The sequence below is a fragment of the Kogia breviceps genome, chromosome 12 (assembly GCF_026419965.1).
Source record: "Kogia breviceps isolate mKogBre1 chromosome 12, mKogBre1 haplotype 1, whole genome shotgun sequence".
In the NCBI taxonomy this organism is placed as follows: domain Eukaryota; kingdom Metazoa; phylum Chordata; class Mammalia; order Artiodactyla; family Physeteridae; genus Kogia; species Kogia breviceps.
In genome coordinates, this window is record NC_081321.1 from 58,955,172 (window position 1) to 58,969,888 (window position 14,717).

The 14,717-nt window shown below is 44.6% G+C and overlaps 1 protein-coding gene across 2 annotated transcripts in view; it reads left to right on the forward strand.

Moving 5' to 3' along the window:
* The window catches only part of TPH2 (tryptophan hydroxylase 2), an 88,383-nt gene that overhangs the window by 24,831 nt on the left and 48,835 nt on the right, over positions 1–14,717 (forward strand). For both annotated transcript variants that reach the window (XM_067008311.1, XM_059082415.2), the window contains 2 exons: positions 5,028–5,224; positions 11,261–11,396. In XM_067008311.1, coding sequence (XP_066864412.1) covers positions 5,028–5,224; positions 11,261–11,396 — 333 coding nt within the window. The remainder of the gene's footprint in view (positions 1–5,027; positions 5,225–11,260; positions 11,397–14,717) is intronic.

Here is a 14,717-nt window from a genome sequence, read left to right on the forward strand (position 1 = left end):
TAAATTTGATTCAAAGTGCATTCTCCTCCTCCTGAGTTCTTTGGAGTGTGTGTGTGTGTGTGTGTGTGTGTGTGTGTGTGTGTGTGTGTGTGTGTGTACGGTTCTGAGAAACCTTTCCTTCTCTCTTGTAGGACCCAGTTCCTCTGGAGTTGGGAGTTGAGAGGAGAGAGAGAGGAGGCTGAGGGCTTTTTGCAGGATCATTACAATGTCAGAGGTGGGCAGGCCTCTGGCCACTCTCACCCTGGTTTGGACAGGTTCTTTCTGATGCGGTGGTCTCTGTTGAAATGGTCTCTGCATAGTGTTGTGTGTAGTCTTCTTAGGGTAAGACCATTTCCTCCACTTCCACCCCTGCAGATAAGCTTCCTGTCCTCCCTTGGCCTGTCAGTGCTTACCACATCATCCTTTTCTCCAGGTTGGCCAAATCGTAACTCAGGTACCCCTCGTGCACCTGGCCTTTAGTGCTTCCTCGTCAGGGATGAGGGGAGCCCCTGGAGCATTCTTCTGTCTCCTGAGAACTGAGCAGACCTGGATGGGGTGGGGCTTCCCCATCTTCCTACCAGGCACACCACATTGGGTCCCATGGCAATTTCTAGATTTCACTGGGCAGCAGGCTCCATGTTCACACGAACCTCTAGTTTCAGAGGACACCTGTCAAGGGTCCCCCCATCTCCCTCATAGCATGCCATACTCCTGGGCTTCCAGATGCTCTCCCAGGGCCTGTCTCTATTGCTCCAGTCTGGTGGCGGCACCAGGGGGGCAGGGCATTCTGCTGCCCAGCAGGCGTCCAGATGGGAAAGGAGAGGCCAGACCCTACTTCTTGAGGGCGCCTGCAGTCCTTACAAGTGATTCTTGCGGCACAGCCTGCCCTCCTCCCCTAGGGAAGGAGAAGGAACGGGGCCTTTCCTTCTCACACCAGCCTTCCCGACAATCCTGCATATCTGATTCCCTGTTGGACTGGTAGGTGAAGTTTGGGGGTGGGGTGGGAAGGGTAGTACGAGGGGGGGGTTGCTGGTGGTGGAGCCATTTCTGTCGCCTCTTCACAAGCCCTGCAGGGAGATGGTTGGCTCCAACTGCTGAGAGCTTTCTGTAGAACGTGGAGTACTTAAGTGACTTTAGTCGTAGGCCAGAGCAGAGTTTTAGGACACTGGGATATGAGGCTTATTACATACATGTTATGACATGTACTCAGAGATAGATGCATTAATGATTTGTGGGTATATGTCCTAGGCCCTAGAAAGATCAGGACACCCCTCTGTCATTCCTCTCATGTATAATTCACAAAAAGCCCACTAACCCATAACAAGTACAGAGAAGTGCAACACATTTTGATTTTTCTCATGATAATTTTTATTTTTCCAAATGTCAAATCTCAAAGTTTGAAAAAAAATAGGTGTCCCTGCATTCCTGGTGCCCCAAGCACTACCTACCAGTCTTACTGAGAAGGTTAAATGAGTGAATAAATATGAAAGTATTTTATGTGATCTATACAAATACATGCGAGTATCATGATTACATGATTGTATATGAGATTTCCTATATATCAGTACATATACCTAGAAGCCTTATTTTAATTTCGTATGTGAAAATAAGCTGGTGCCTGGGATAAATTTTTTTATTTCATTGGTGTACACTAATCATTGAAGACCACAGCCAGTCCGGAGCCTGACAGACTGGGTTTTAAGCTTGGCACCATGAGTTTCGTCAAATGGCTTAGTTTCTCTGAGCCTTAATATCCTTATCTGTAAAATGAGAGGTGGGGGGGGGAGTCTACCTCAATGGAGTTGTGAGAATCAAATGGGCTAAGTTATATAAAAACGCTTAACTTTAAAAAAGTGTCTGGCCAATAGTAAGTTCTCAAAGATGAACTATTATTATATACCTTTATTAACTACATGGAAAAGTGGGACATTTCTTATTTTTTCTGTATTTGGGATATTTTTTAACAGAAATTAAATGGATAAAAGTAGCCTTTACTTTGTGTGAAGCTGATTTTTAAACATTTACCTTAAATAGTTAGCCGGGATATGGGGGTCAGAGCGGTGTGAGAAATTTCTTGGCGTGACCAGTCAGACTGACCCGTTCAGGGTAGCTGCAGGGCGCAGCACCAGCTATTAACTTAAAGAGCAGGCTCATTAGTTACCCAGGCAGGACAGACAAGTGGAAACAGATGAGACTCTACGCGTGGTCATTTGTATTCCCAAGGTTGTGATGCTAGGAATTCATCATTAAGTAACAGATACGTACTGACAGGCCCGACTCAGGATGATTCCACTTCGCCATGGTGTGAAAGTGAAATGCGTTCAGTAGAAACCGTGCTTCGAATTTTGAATTTTGATCTTTTTTTTCAGTGCAATATGCAGTGTAATTCTCTCTTGTGATGCTGAACCGTGGCAGGGAGCCATGGTCAGCCCCCCGTCGATCGCCAGGGTGAACAACCGATACACCTACAATCGTTCTGTAGCTAGGCAACCGTTCTGTTTTTCACTTTCAGTACAGTATTCCATAAAGTACATGAGCTATTCAACACTTTATTATAAAATAGGCTTTGTGTTAGATGAGTCTGCCCAGCTGTAAGCTCATGTAAGTGTTCTGGGTACGTTTAAGGTAGGCTAGGCTGAGCCATGATGTTTGGTATGTTAGGTGTATTAAAGGCATTTTCAGCTGATGATATTTTCAACTTACATTGGGTTTATCACAAGGTAACCCCATTGTAAGTGGAGGAAGGTCTGTATAACTCCTTCCTACCCAGACTCACACTTGTCTTTCTTCTGCAGCTTCCTTTTGGCTACAGTCTGTTCCCCTTGGAAACGCTGCATATTTGCAGACTGATATCGAAGGGAAAAGTTTGACCTAATGATTCTTTTCAAATGGCTTCTCAGTATTTCATTTATTGTTTCAGCCTCATCGCTTTCCACCTTCTGACTGTGCACAGCCCTTATCAGCTTTATTGGCTTCCCCAACGCAAATTGATTTTGTTGAATTTTCTGGTACCAGAGGCAGACCGTTCATGTTTTTATTTCCTTACATCCTTTCTATTTTTATCTTTCCATTTCAGGCTTTCTTCTAAATTTATCACAGAGGCTAAGCCTTAGCAGTCTTGATCTTCTCAGCAAATATTTGTCGGGTTGTAATTTTTTATTTGTTATCAACAGTCATATTTAAACAAGGCTAATCTTGTTCTAATTTGGTTTGTCATAAGCCCTAGTCTTGGTACTTAGAGAAAAGAAATGTTAATTTCTGTTTTTTTCTTCAGTGTATGTTGTTCCCTCATCCCTCGTGTATTGCAGTTAATTTTTTTTCAGTAAAAATAATTTGAGGCAGTAGGAATCACATTTGGACCTGAACCTTCAACAGAAAAGATTTTGGTAAGAATACTTTGAAGTATACAGAGGGCTGGGGACAGGGCTCTGCTAATGAGCCTGCTCTTGTTACTGTCCTCCTACTCTTTTTTCTACCTAAGGGGGTGCTTCTGAATGACCCCAGCTTGCTGAAGGTGCCTGAGGCTGCAGCAGCCCTGAGGGCCAGTTGCTGCCTGTGCAGCCTGGGTTACTGGATTTCACAGCTCACAGGGGCAGAACCCCTAGGTTTATGTGTATATATTGGACTTCCATATGTTGTGTGAGTCTTTGCTGACTGCAGGGGCAGGATCTGTGACAAGTGGCCAGGGAGGGCAGTGGGGGACTGCTGCAGGTAACTGTTGAGCAGGTCATGAGAAGTTTTCACTTTCAGGATAGGTTTCTTAATCAGAGGCTAAATTCAGATTCTGGCTCTTCAAGCCATAGTTTGCAAAAGCACATGTCCTGACCTCATGTGGCCTCAGGAGCTATGGTCCCTGCTCATGGCTGCTGGCTGTTGTTAGAAGAGCATTTTTATTTAATTAATTAATTTATTTATTTTTTTGCGGTATGTGGGCCTCTCACTGTTGTGGTCTCTCCCGCCGCGGAGCACAGGATCCGGACGCGCAGGCTCAGCGGCCATGGCTCACGGGCCCAGCCGCTCCGCGGCATGTGGGATCTTCCCGGACCAGGGCACGAACCCGTGTCTCCCGCATCGGCAGGTGGACTCTCAACCACTGTGCCACCAGGGAAGCCCTAGAAGAGCATTTTTAAACTCACCTTTCTTTCTGTCAGGGTGCCTGCAGATCCTACCTAGCCAACAAGTCTCAGCTTAAGCTGTGCCTTCTCCAAGGAAGCTCTCCCTGACCACCCCAATATTCCAAACCAGGCATCGACTCCCTATGACTTACAGGCTGAATCTGGTCTGTTTTTGTAATGCAAGTTTTATTAGAACAAAGCTATGTTCATGTGTTTACATATTATCTGTGGCTGTTTTCAAGATATAGTGGCAGACCTGGGCAGTTTTGATAGAGACTGTATGGCACACAGGCTTAAAATATTTACTTTTTAGACCTTTACAGAAAAAGTTTGCTGACCTCTTTCCTAACAGACAGGGCTTAATGTGTGCACCTCTCAGCATGATGTATAATAAATGTTCCTGTTTTGCAGTTTGCAAAACTCTCACTTAAGTTTGGCATAGGCTTTTAGTATTTCCCAGACGTTTCTCTCACTGAACAAATGACCTCAAAATTACACTAGGAGATTGGGGTGAGTTCCCTACAAAGGACAAAGAGGACCCACAGGCAATTTTATTTTCAAAAAACATCCATTTATTACTGTTGTCAGGTGATTGCAGAAAAGGTTCTCAGAGCACAACTTTGAACCTAAACCAGTTCCTTCCAACCCAGAACTTTTAACTTGTTATGGATCCCAGGGTCAGAACAAAAATCTTATCAAATGTCCATAAGGATGTGTGAAGACGTAACTCAAATCATTTATATGAAAGTTTAAAAACATACACAAAATTAGAAGGTTAGCATTTTCTTCAAAAAATAACACTTAGTGGGATCCTTTCAGACACTCAGGTGTCCCACTTTACAGGAATCTGACTCACATAGGTATGAAGGTGAGAAAACACTTAGCCCAGTGACCCAGAGCTAGATTCATTCATTTCTCTTCTCTCCTGCCTAGTGGTCAGCCCATCCCCAGAGTGGAGTACACAGAGGAAGAAACTAAAACTTGGGGCGTTGTGTTCCGAGAGCTCTCCAAACTCTATCCTACTCATGCTTGCCGGGAGTATTTGAAAAACTTCCCTCTGCTGACAAAATACTGTGGCTACAGGGAGGACAACGTGCCCCAACTTGAAGACGTCTCGGTTTTTCTGAAAGGTAAGCTTCACGCGGGCTCTTTATTCCTCCTACCCCACATCCTCATGGGCCGTCTAAGGACACACGTGGCAGCAATCACCCTTTTTCCAAATAGGAGCTCCCTTTGATTTAAAAAGAGGAGCACTGCGCCAACAGTTACCTGGGCCACCTGTGGGAAGTAGAGCAGGGCCTCTGGGCGGGGAGATGCACTCAGCTCTTCACCCAGCCCAGGGCCTTGGTGAGGTCTCTCTGGTGGGCTGTTTTATACAGCAAACCCCAACCGACATTTGCAAGTTCAGCTTTGAGCTTTTTCTGATCCAGGAACGACTCTGTTGGGCTACATAGGCGTGGGATGATCTCAAAGGTAGCTTTGTGTTTGCTTTGCTAAGAATTATGTACCTGATGAAGAAATATCACGGAAAATGTTGAGCATAGTGACTTTCCTCTGGGGAGGAGGTCAGTCAGTTAATCAGATCGCTATTGTAAAGTATAAATCGTGCCCGGAACGGTAGCGCTGGTGTGCGAGCAGGCAGCGAGGTGAAGCAGAGTTCCCTGGCGTCCTCGTTCTCTGTGTGGTCAGTCTCCTCACTGACCCTCCCGGAACAGCAACTGGGAAAACTTCAGGCTCTTGTGGGCATCGGGGTGGAGGTGAAGTTTTACAGTGGCCGCACTTCCTTCTGTGTCCTTCACTGCGGGTAAGTCCTCGGGTTCTGTTCTTTTCTCTCTCTTCCCCATTTCAAGCGCAACAGTTCTAAAAGCTAAAGCCTTGCCACCTACCTCTTTCCCTGGAACTGCCTTCCTCACCTGTCTTCCTGTTTCTATCGGTGATGATAGATTCTCTAGACTCATCAGGCTCTAAGGATTCCTGTTGCTGAAACTTGGCCTCTGTTCACTGGTGCCGAACAGAAACGCAGAGACAGAGTTTGGGGTGAAGTAGAAAAGAATAGGTTTATTGCTTTGCCGGGTAAAGGGGGCCACAGCGGGCTAATGCCCTCAAGACTGTGTGCCCGCCCTGGAGGGGGTAGTGAGGAGTCTTACAGTGTTCAAAGAGCAGGGCGTGGTTGGCTCGTGGACGTTCTTCTGATTGGTCGGTGGTGAGGTAATGGAGAGTCAGCATCATCAACCTTCTGGCTCCAGCCGGTCTGGGGTCTACGTGCTTGTGGACAGCATACAGTTAACTTCTTCCACCTGGTGTGGGTTTCAGTATCTGCAGAACAGCTCAAAGGACGCGGCTCAGAATATTATCTATATAGTCCTTGAGGAAGAACTAAAGGTCCTTGACTTTGTTTAATGGATAAAGTATTATTATTTTGTCTTGCTTGACTGTTTTCCTTTCTTTCTGCATTTTCTCACTTCTGATTAAATTTATTTTTTAAAAATTTAATTTAATTAATTTATTTTTGGCTGCGTTGGGTCTTCTTTGCTGCGCATGGGCTTTTCTCTGGCTGCGGCAAGGGGGGGCTACTCTTTGTTGCAGTGCGTGGGCTTCTCACTGCGGTAGCTTCTCTAGTTGCGGAGCATGGGCTCTAGGTGTGTGGGCTTCAGGAGTTGTGGCTCTCAGTCTCAGTGGTTGTGGCGCACGGGCCCAGCTGCTCCGCGGCATGTGGGATCTTCCCGGACCAGGGCTTGAACCCATGTCCCCTGCGCTAGCAGGCGGATTCCAACCACTGCACCACCAGGCAAGCCCCCTCATAGGGTTCTGCTCGGTTACACTCCTCCTCTGAAGTCCTACCCTCCCCCCTCCCCTCCCTGCCACACTTAATCAGCCTTTGTATAAGCTTCTTATTCAGCTGTAACACATTACTGCAAACTTAGCGACTTAACATGAATGTATTATCTTACAGTTCTGGAGATTAGAAGTCTAAAATCAAGGAGTTGTCAAGGCTGTGTTCTTTCTGAAGCCTTCTCTTCCCTTGCCTTTTCAGCTTCTAGAGTCTACCCACATGCCTTGCCTTTACCTCACTCCAGCCTTTGCTTCCGTTGTCACATGTCCTCTTGACTCTGACCCTCTTGCCTCCCTCTTATAAGAATGCTTGTGATTATATCAGCCCCACCTAGATAATCTAGGATGATCTCCCCAGCTCAAGACCCTTAACTTAATCATATCTGTAAAGTCCATTTTGCCATCTAAAGGAACATATTCCCAGGTTCAGGGCATTAGGGTAGGGGCTTATCAGGAGGGCCTAATTAGGACTGAGCTTACCCCAGTCTCCAGGTATTGCCACTTCTAGCTTTGTGACCCATGGTGAACCTGTCCTTTTCTTTTCATTCTGCTGCTACCATCCACATTGAGGTCCCCACCACTGCATCCTTGACACCTGTTTCTTCTCCCCTCTACTCGCCTGCCCACTGTTTCCAGATGAAGCTTCCTGAAGTATTTCTTCGTTCCTGACATCTCTGCTCAGAAGCTATCAGTGGCTCCCCTTTGATTTTACTGGGGTTGGCAAACTTTTAATTTTTTTTGGAAAAGGCCAGATAGATAGTAAATATTTTAGACTTTGTGGGCCAAGAGGCAAAACCGAGGCTATTAGGTAGATACTTATTATAACCGTTTAAATGTGACCATTAAAAAATGTAAAGGAGGGCTTCCCTGGTGGCGCAGTGGTTGGGAGTCTGCCTGCCGATGCAGGGGTCACGGGTTCGTGCCCTGGTCCGGGAAGATCCCACATGCCGCGGAGCAACTAAGCCCGTGAGCCATGGCCGCTGGGCCTGCGCATCCGGAGCCTGTGCTCCGCAACGGGAGAGGCCACAGCAGTGAGAGGCCCGCATACCACAAAAAAAAAAATGTAAAGGAAGTTCCCTGGTGACCTAGTAGTTAGGATTCCGGGCTTTCATTGCCATAGCCCTGGATGAAATCCCTGGTCGGGGAACTGAGATCCCACAAGCTGTGCGGCGTGGCCCCCATAAATGTAAAAACTATTCTTAGCTCACAGGTATACACAAACAGGCGGCAACCTGGATTTGGACTACAGGCCATAGTTTGCTGGCCTCTGGTTTGTACGCGCAAGTTCTGAACTGCTCAGCCTCAACTCACGGCCTTGACTCAGCTTTCCAAGTGTGTCTGCTGCTATGACTGCACCGCACAAACCCTCTGTTCTAGCTTTCGGTCTTCATACCACTTCTTAGGCTCTGTGCCTTGCTGGAGAAGTCATTCCTTCACCTGCTCAGATTCTACCTGTTCTTCAAGGCTCAGAGCAAGTCCTGCCTTCTTTATGAATCCTCATCATAAGAGCCACCACAGTTTCATCCTAGCTCATATGTGTATCAGGAGAGAGGTAGGCATGGCCTGACAGCTCGTCCACTGAGAACCACACTTAGCATGATGGGAGGGCCCCATGCGTGGATGTCATCCATGATAGTTGTTACTGAGAGAAAGAGATTGAGGGCCATTGATCAGTGTCATTTAATTAGCGCCTAAATGCACAATGCCTTACGCCGTTGTTTAACTGGATTATATTCTCCCTAATGGCCCTGCCTCTCCCTCTTTGTTTCCCATGGAGTTATGTGCGTCTTATATATTTACCATGGTCTTGATTAGTCCTATGTGGGGATGCTTTTTACTGCTTTGTTTCTCAAACCCCAGGAATTAGATTACCATCTCATAAGTTTTGCCATATCTGTCACCCAACTTAATATTTTTATGAGGGGCAGTATAGTACAGTACAGATTCTGGATGCAGAATGCCTGGGGTTGAGGCTGGCTCTGCTGGTTCCTGGCTGTGTGACCTTAGATAGATGAATTACCCTAACTTCTCTGTGCCTCAGTTTCCTCTCTGCAGACAGAGGTAATAATTTTATCTACCTTACAGGGTTGGGGTGGGAAACTAATTGATATACCTAAAGCCCTAAAATTATTGCTTGACACAGATTAAGCATAGCAGAGTTTTAGTTACTCTTACTACTATTATTGTTATTGATTTTCACACCTTTGATGAACTGGATACTGGGCACTCAGTTTGCATCATTCATTGATACACAGCAAGCACAATGTAAATGTGTGTATTTTTATTTATTTTAATTGACTCACTTTTAAAATACCAAATTTATTTTAATAGGAAACTTTTTAAGCAATGGTAGTCACAAATTCAAATTTCTTGATGTGATAGATACATATATTTTTAAATTTATAAGAAAATAAAATACATAACTATTAAACTAAAGGATGCTCCCCCTGTACCCCACATGTGGGATACTGGCTTAATTGACGTGAAATTCAAAAAGAAAAAAATACACTTATCTTTTTGATTTTCAGTGGAGAACAGTCAATCCACCTGAGAACTTTTGGAATGAACTGAACACTGTTAGAATTACAGGTCTGCAGAGGCCTGAGAACAGGGTTATTTCCTTGTAGGTACCCAGAATCCCAGGGTGGACTTGGTTTTTACACTTATTTGGTTTTTATCTTTCAAAACCATTTCTAACCATTCTGAGATACTCTTCTAATGAGCTGAGGTTTTCAGAATGGGAGACTTTACAGTACTGATATCAGAAGAAGAACCCCTCCTGTTGAAATTTCCTGGGCCTTCATGAGCAGGAAGCATTAAGCAGTCCTTAACTGGGTTAGCAGTCTAGGCTGATTTCATAGATTTTATTGTATTCTGCTTATTTTGTTTTTTTCCTCTTACCATAAACCAACAAAGCATGCAGAGCTTTAGTGTACCTTTTCAAACTGCGGTAATTAATATAATTGTTTTTATAATATCACAGAAATGGGATATTGCAATGTGGAATGAAGGGGTTAGGTGGTTTGACAATAGAAAGCTGCCGTGTGAACTGATTCCAGGCTGCCAGTCAAGGGGGTGAATTAGCTTTGTGTTCACTGACCACATACACGCAGAAAGAATCCCTATCTAGGTGTGTCTTTAGAAAGATATCAGGTAATCTGTAGTAAGCATCACTTTATTTATTTATATTTTTTAGCAGCTTCATTCATTGAGGGATAGTTTGCATAACATAAAATTTACCCACTGTAACTGTACAACTCAGTGATGCTAGTAAATGTATAGAGTTGTGTAGCCATCACAGCAATTCAGTTTTACAACATTTCCATCACTGCAAAAAGTTGTCTTTTGCCCCCTTATGGTCAATCCTTGTTCCTACCAAGAGCCCTGGGCAACCACTGATTTGCTTTCTATCTATAAATATTCCTCCTCTGGACATCATATAAATAGAATCACAAAATGTGTAGTCTTTTGCATCTGATGTATTTTTAAAAATTATTTCTTATTGAGGTCACATTGGTTTAGAATATTATATAAGTTTCACATGTACAACCTTATATTTCTACTTCTATGTACACTACCTTGTGCTCACCACCAAACATTTAGTTTATATCACTTTAGATTGTCATCTTCTCCTGTGTATTTGAGCTTTCTTATCCTAATTTGGCCTCTGAATTTAAATCCTTAAAGTTGTTTTTGCCTTTCTTTCCATTTTAATGACTGTCTTATTCCCCTGGAAACCATCATTCGTGAGTGTATTTTAGTCATCCGAAGCCACAAACACGATAGCTGTTAACAGTGTATGTCATTCAATTGTCAAGAGTTTTAGGACGTTGATTACTTTGTTTCTAAAACAGCCTGATAGAGATTAGTGGTAGGACGGGAATAAAACACAGACCTACTAGAGCATGGACTTGAGGATATGGGGAGGGGGAAGGGTAAGCTGTGACAGAGTGAGAGAGTGGCAGGGACATATACACACTACCAAACATAGGGTGGATAGCTAGTGGGAAGCAGCCGCATAGCACAGGGAGATCACCTCTGTGCTTTGTGACCACCTAGAGGGGTGGGATAGGGAGGGTGGGAGGGAGGGAGACGCAAGAGGGAAGAGATATGGGAACATATGTATATGTATAACTGATTCACTTTGTTGTAAAGGAGAAACTAACACGCTATTGTAAAACAGTTATACTCAAATAAAGATGTTAATAAATAAATAAATAAATAAATTTTAAAAAATAAAAATAAAACAGCCTTATAAATAATAGGAAGCCCTGCTTGGACCATCAAGTCCTGTCGGGTTAATATTTAGTTGACTCTTTCTGTTGCCTCTTTAGAAAGGTCTGGCTTCACGGTGAGACCAGTGGCTGGATACCTGAGTCCTCGAGACTTCCTGGCAGGACTGGCCTACAGAGTGTTCCACTGTACTCAGTACATCCGCCATGGCTCGGACCCCCTCTACACCCCGGAACCGTGAGTACCCACACTGGAAAGCTGGGCTGGACGGAGACCGCCACATTGGAAAGTGGTCAGGGCTCACTTTACTTGAGAGTAAACTGGGTCCAGGAACACTAAAGACCACTGTTCCTTAGACCACCGAGGTTATCGCTTTGCTTATGATGCTGTTTTACCTGAATAGTCTTGTGATTAATGGGCTGCCAAGGTCTTCACTGGGGAGCAGAGAGCAGTAAAGTTGGGTGGGGATTAGAGCTGAGTCCCCGAAGCCCCCTCCTCTTCCTAGGGGACAGAGGCTCACTGACCAGCTGGGGACCGGGCAGGGTCACTACATTGATTTTTTCTTTTTTTTTTAGCTCCTTTCAGCATCCCTGAAAGTGTTTTCAGGGTAAACAAAGGTTACTTATAGGACTCCAGACATTTGGGAGAGAAATGCTTCTTAGAGTGAATGAATGCTCAAAGGAGAGCTGTCAGAGCTAAGAAAGGCAATCTCTAAATCTAGCCCAGAGGGTGTACAAATAGCAGGCACTGTGTTAGTTGCCTTTGAATAACTGGCCCTCCTGAGATCTGTGGTAGCTGCCAAAATGTATGCAGAGAGAGGCAAAGAAATGAGATTTTAGCCACAGAGTTCTATAAAATTGGGGGAATAATGTGTTGCATTTTTACCAAAGTACTTTCGACCAATTCATTCACCAAACATTTATGTGCAATGCTAGCAGGGAGGTGCAGCGGATTCAAAGGTGAATAAAATGTAGCAGCTGTTTTTTTTAAAGGCTCTCCCATTCTGGCAGGGGAGATAGAAACATAAATAATTATGAAAGAATGTGTTTGGGCCTGTAAGGGTGTGTGTGTGCAGAGTATCAGAGGAGCAAAGGGGAGGGAACAGTCCCGAAAGGCATTTCAGAGAAACTGAAAAATTAGCAGGAGTCTAGAAGGGTTGGTAGGAATTTCTTTTTTTGATAAAGCTGAGTGGGGAGGGGAGGGGAAAGCTTTCAAGTCAAGGAAAACAAGCCGTACAAAGATGTGGAGGCACAAAAGAGGCATAAATGAGCAAGGCTTGTTACTTTAGAGGGGCCAGAGCATAGGTATGTGTTAGGGATGAAATGACTCTTCTGTCCACAATGTAAACAGTCGTTTGTCAAAACAGGACCTTTGGGCTTAATTCTGTAGGCAGCAGGGAGCTGTCCAAGGTTCCTAAGCATGACCAGATAATCGTCTTTGAGAAAGATGATGAGGCTAGGGACTAGGAAGTATGGAGAATGAACTAGCTGGAAAACCAGCAGGAGCTCCCGTTCCAGTGAAGGAATACAGTTTATAAGCCATCAGTGGGATAGGACGAGAGGTCACCTCGGAGAAACATCATCAAGATGGAATTAACAGTATTTGGTGGCTATAATGAGGGCCAGGAGATGAGAGGGTCCCTAAGGTAATGCTACGGTTTTTATCAATAGATTGGCAAGCTGAATGGGTAGCTTTTTCTAATAATAATTGAAAATATTGGAGGGGGATTAGGCTTGGAGGCAAGAGGGAATAAAAGAGGGAGAAAAGAGGAGGATCTGGGTTTGGAGCATCCTGTCTTTGAGGGGCCCATGGGTGGGACCTCCAGTTGGAGAAGCCCCTGGTAGTTGGAAATAAGGGCTGAGAGTTCAGAAGTGCATTAGAGCTCCTGCTATCGATCTGAGTGTTTTCTTCTTCCACGACGCCTCTGACCACACAGACAAGAGGAAGCTAAGTCAGAGCATGGAAACTCAGGATTCACTACCTTGGGGTTGTTTTGGCAGGCCCCTTTTTGTGGGTTTTATATCATTCATTTGTTTCTTAAATTGTTATGATGATTTTATGAGTAGGTAACACATGCACACGATTTGGCATTCAAAGCTTACGAAAGGACACACTCTGAACAGTGACTTCTTTCCCTTGTCTGCTCCCTTGACACCTGTTGCATCCTCCCAGGGGCAACCACTGCTACCAGTTTCCACTGCGTCCTTCCAGATATACACTGTGCAGACACAATTCTAGGTAAAGGTCCCTTTAATCCTTATGTATAACAAAGTGCCAAGTCTCTTCCCAGCCACATGCTGTAGTTTGAATCTCTGAAACACTAGATCAGGACGTTTCCCGCCCAAGCACTTTCACAGGCATTGTCTTTGAAATGCAGTCCCATTTCCTCAATTGAGAACCAAGAGGGCAGCTTCTCCAGTTTGTGAAGTTCAGCTCAGCTCCTGTGTTTGGTGCTTGTACTCTGCTTCCAAGTAACTGCTTCTAATTGCTGAACTGTGGTAGTTGAGGCAGCACTAATGAGACAGAGGTGGGCCCTGAAGAGGCAGCTAGAAATGAGAGTGAAAGCAGAGAAAATACATGATCCGAAAAAAGAATTTTGTTATTTTCCTCTTCAGTCTGGGAAGAATGTATTTTGATAGCCTAGCTCTCAACACATGTTGGGTGTTAAACATAGGTTGTTTTACCATTTTACATCTTAAAACTGGTCAGGTACTGGGGTTTGAATTTAAAAAGCAGTGGCAGATTGGGTTGCTTCCCTGGGGAGGTTGTGGCCTGGAGGACGGTACAGAAAGTCCTGGAGAATCAGTGACTCCTGATTTTCTTGGTGGGAAGAGTTGCTTTTCCATGTGTTTCTACCTGGATTGAAAGGTCACTGATTCTGCTAGAAGTGAGGCTCTTTCTCCCTTGGAGTACTGCCTGGGGCAGGGATTCTGCACACTGTTGTCGCATAGCTACTTATTTTGATCAGCTGTGGTCGCAAGCAACTTTGTCACTAATCTAGTATTGAAGTTTACAAATGATTTCTTTTAAAAAAATCAATTGGGTCAAATTCAAGGTTATTCCAATAAGAGCATCCTTCTCACTCAGTGGAATGACAGGGAAAGAGACAGAGCTCTAAGTTACACGGGTGTGCGTGCATTACCTGGCATGCGAATAGTGGCAGGACAAAAATTTGAGAAGCCATCCCCCCAACCTCCTGCTCTCCCCTTTGCTTCTCTGGGAAGTCCATTGTGGTCTGTGTCATATTACACCCTCTGGCCACTTTATCTTTTAGAACAGGGTTTCTCAACCTTGGCACTGTTGATACTTTGAGCCAAATAATGCTTTGTTGTGGTAGGGATGTTTAGCAGCATCCCTGGCCTCTACCTGCTAGATGTCAAGAGTACATTCCCACCTGTGCCAGATGTGACAACCAAAGATGTCTCCAGAAACTGCCATATGTCCCCAGGGGGCAGCATCTTCCCCAGTGAGAACCACTGTTTGAGAAGAAGAAATTTGGCAGGTCATTGTTGCTCTGTCTGACAATTATTTTTCTCTTAGAAGCAATCTGTAGACTTT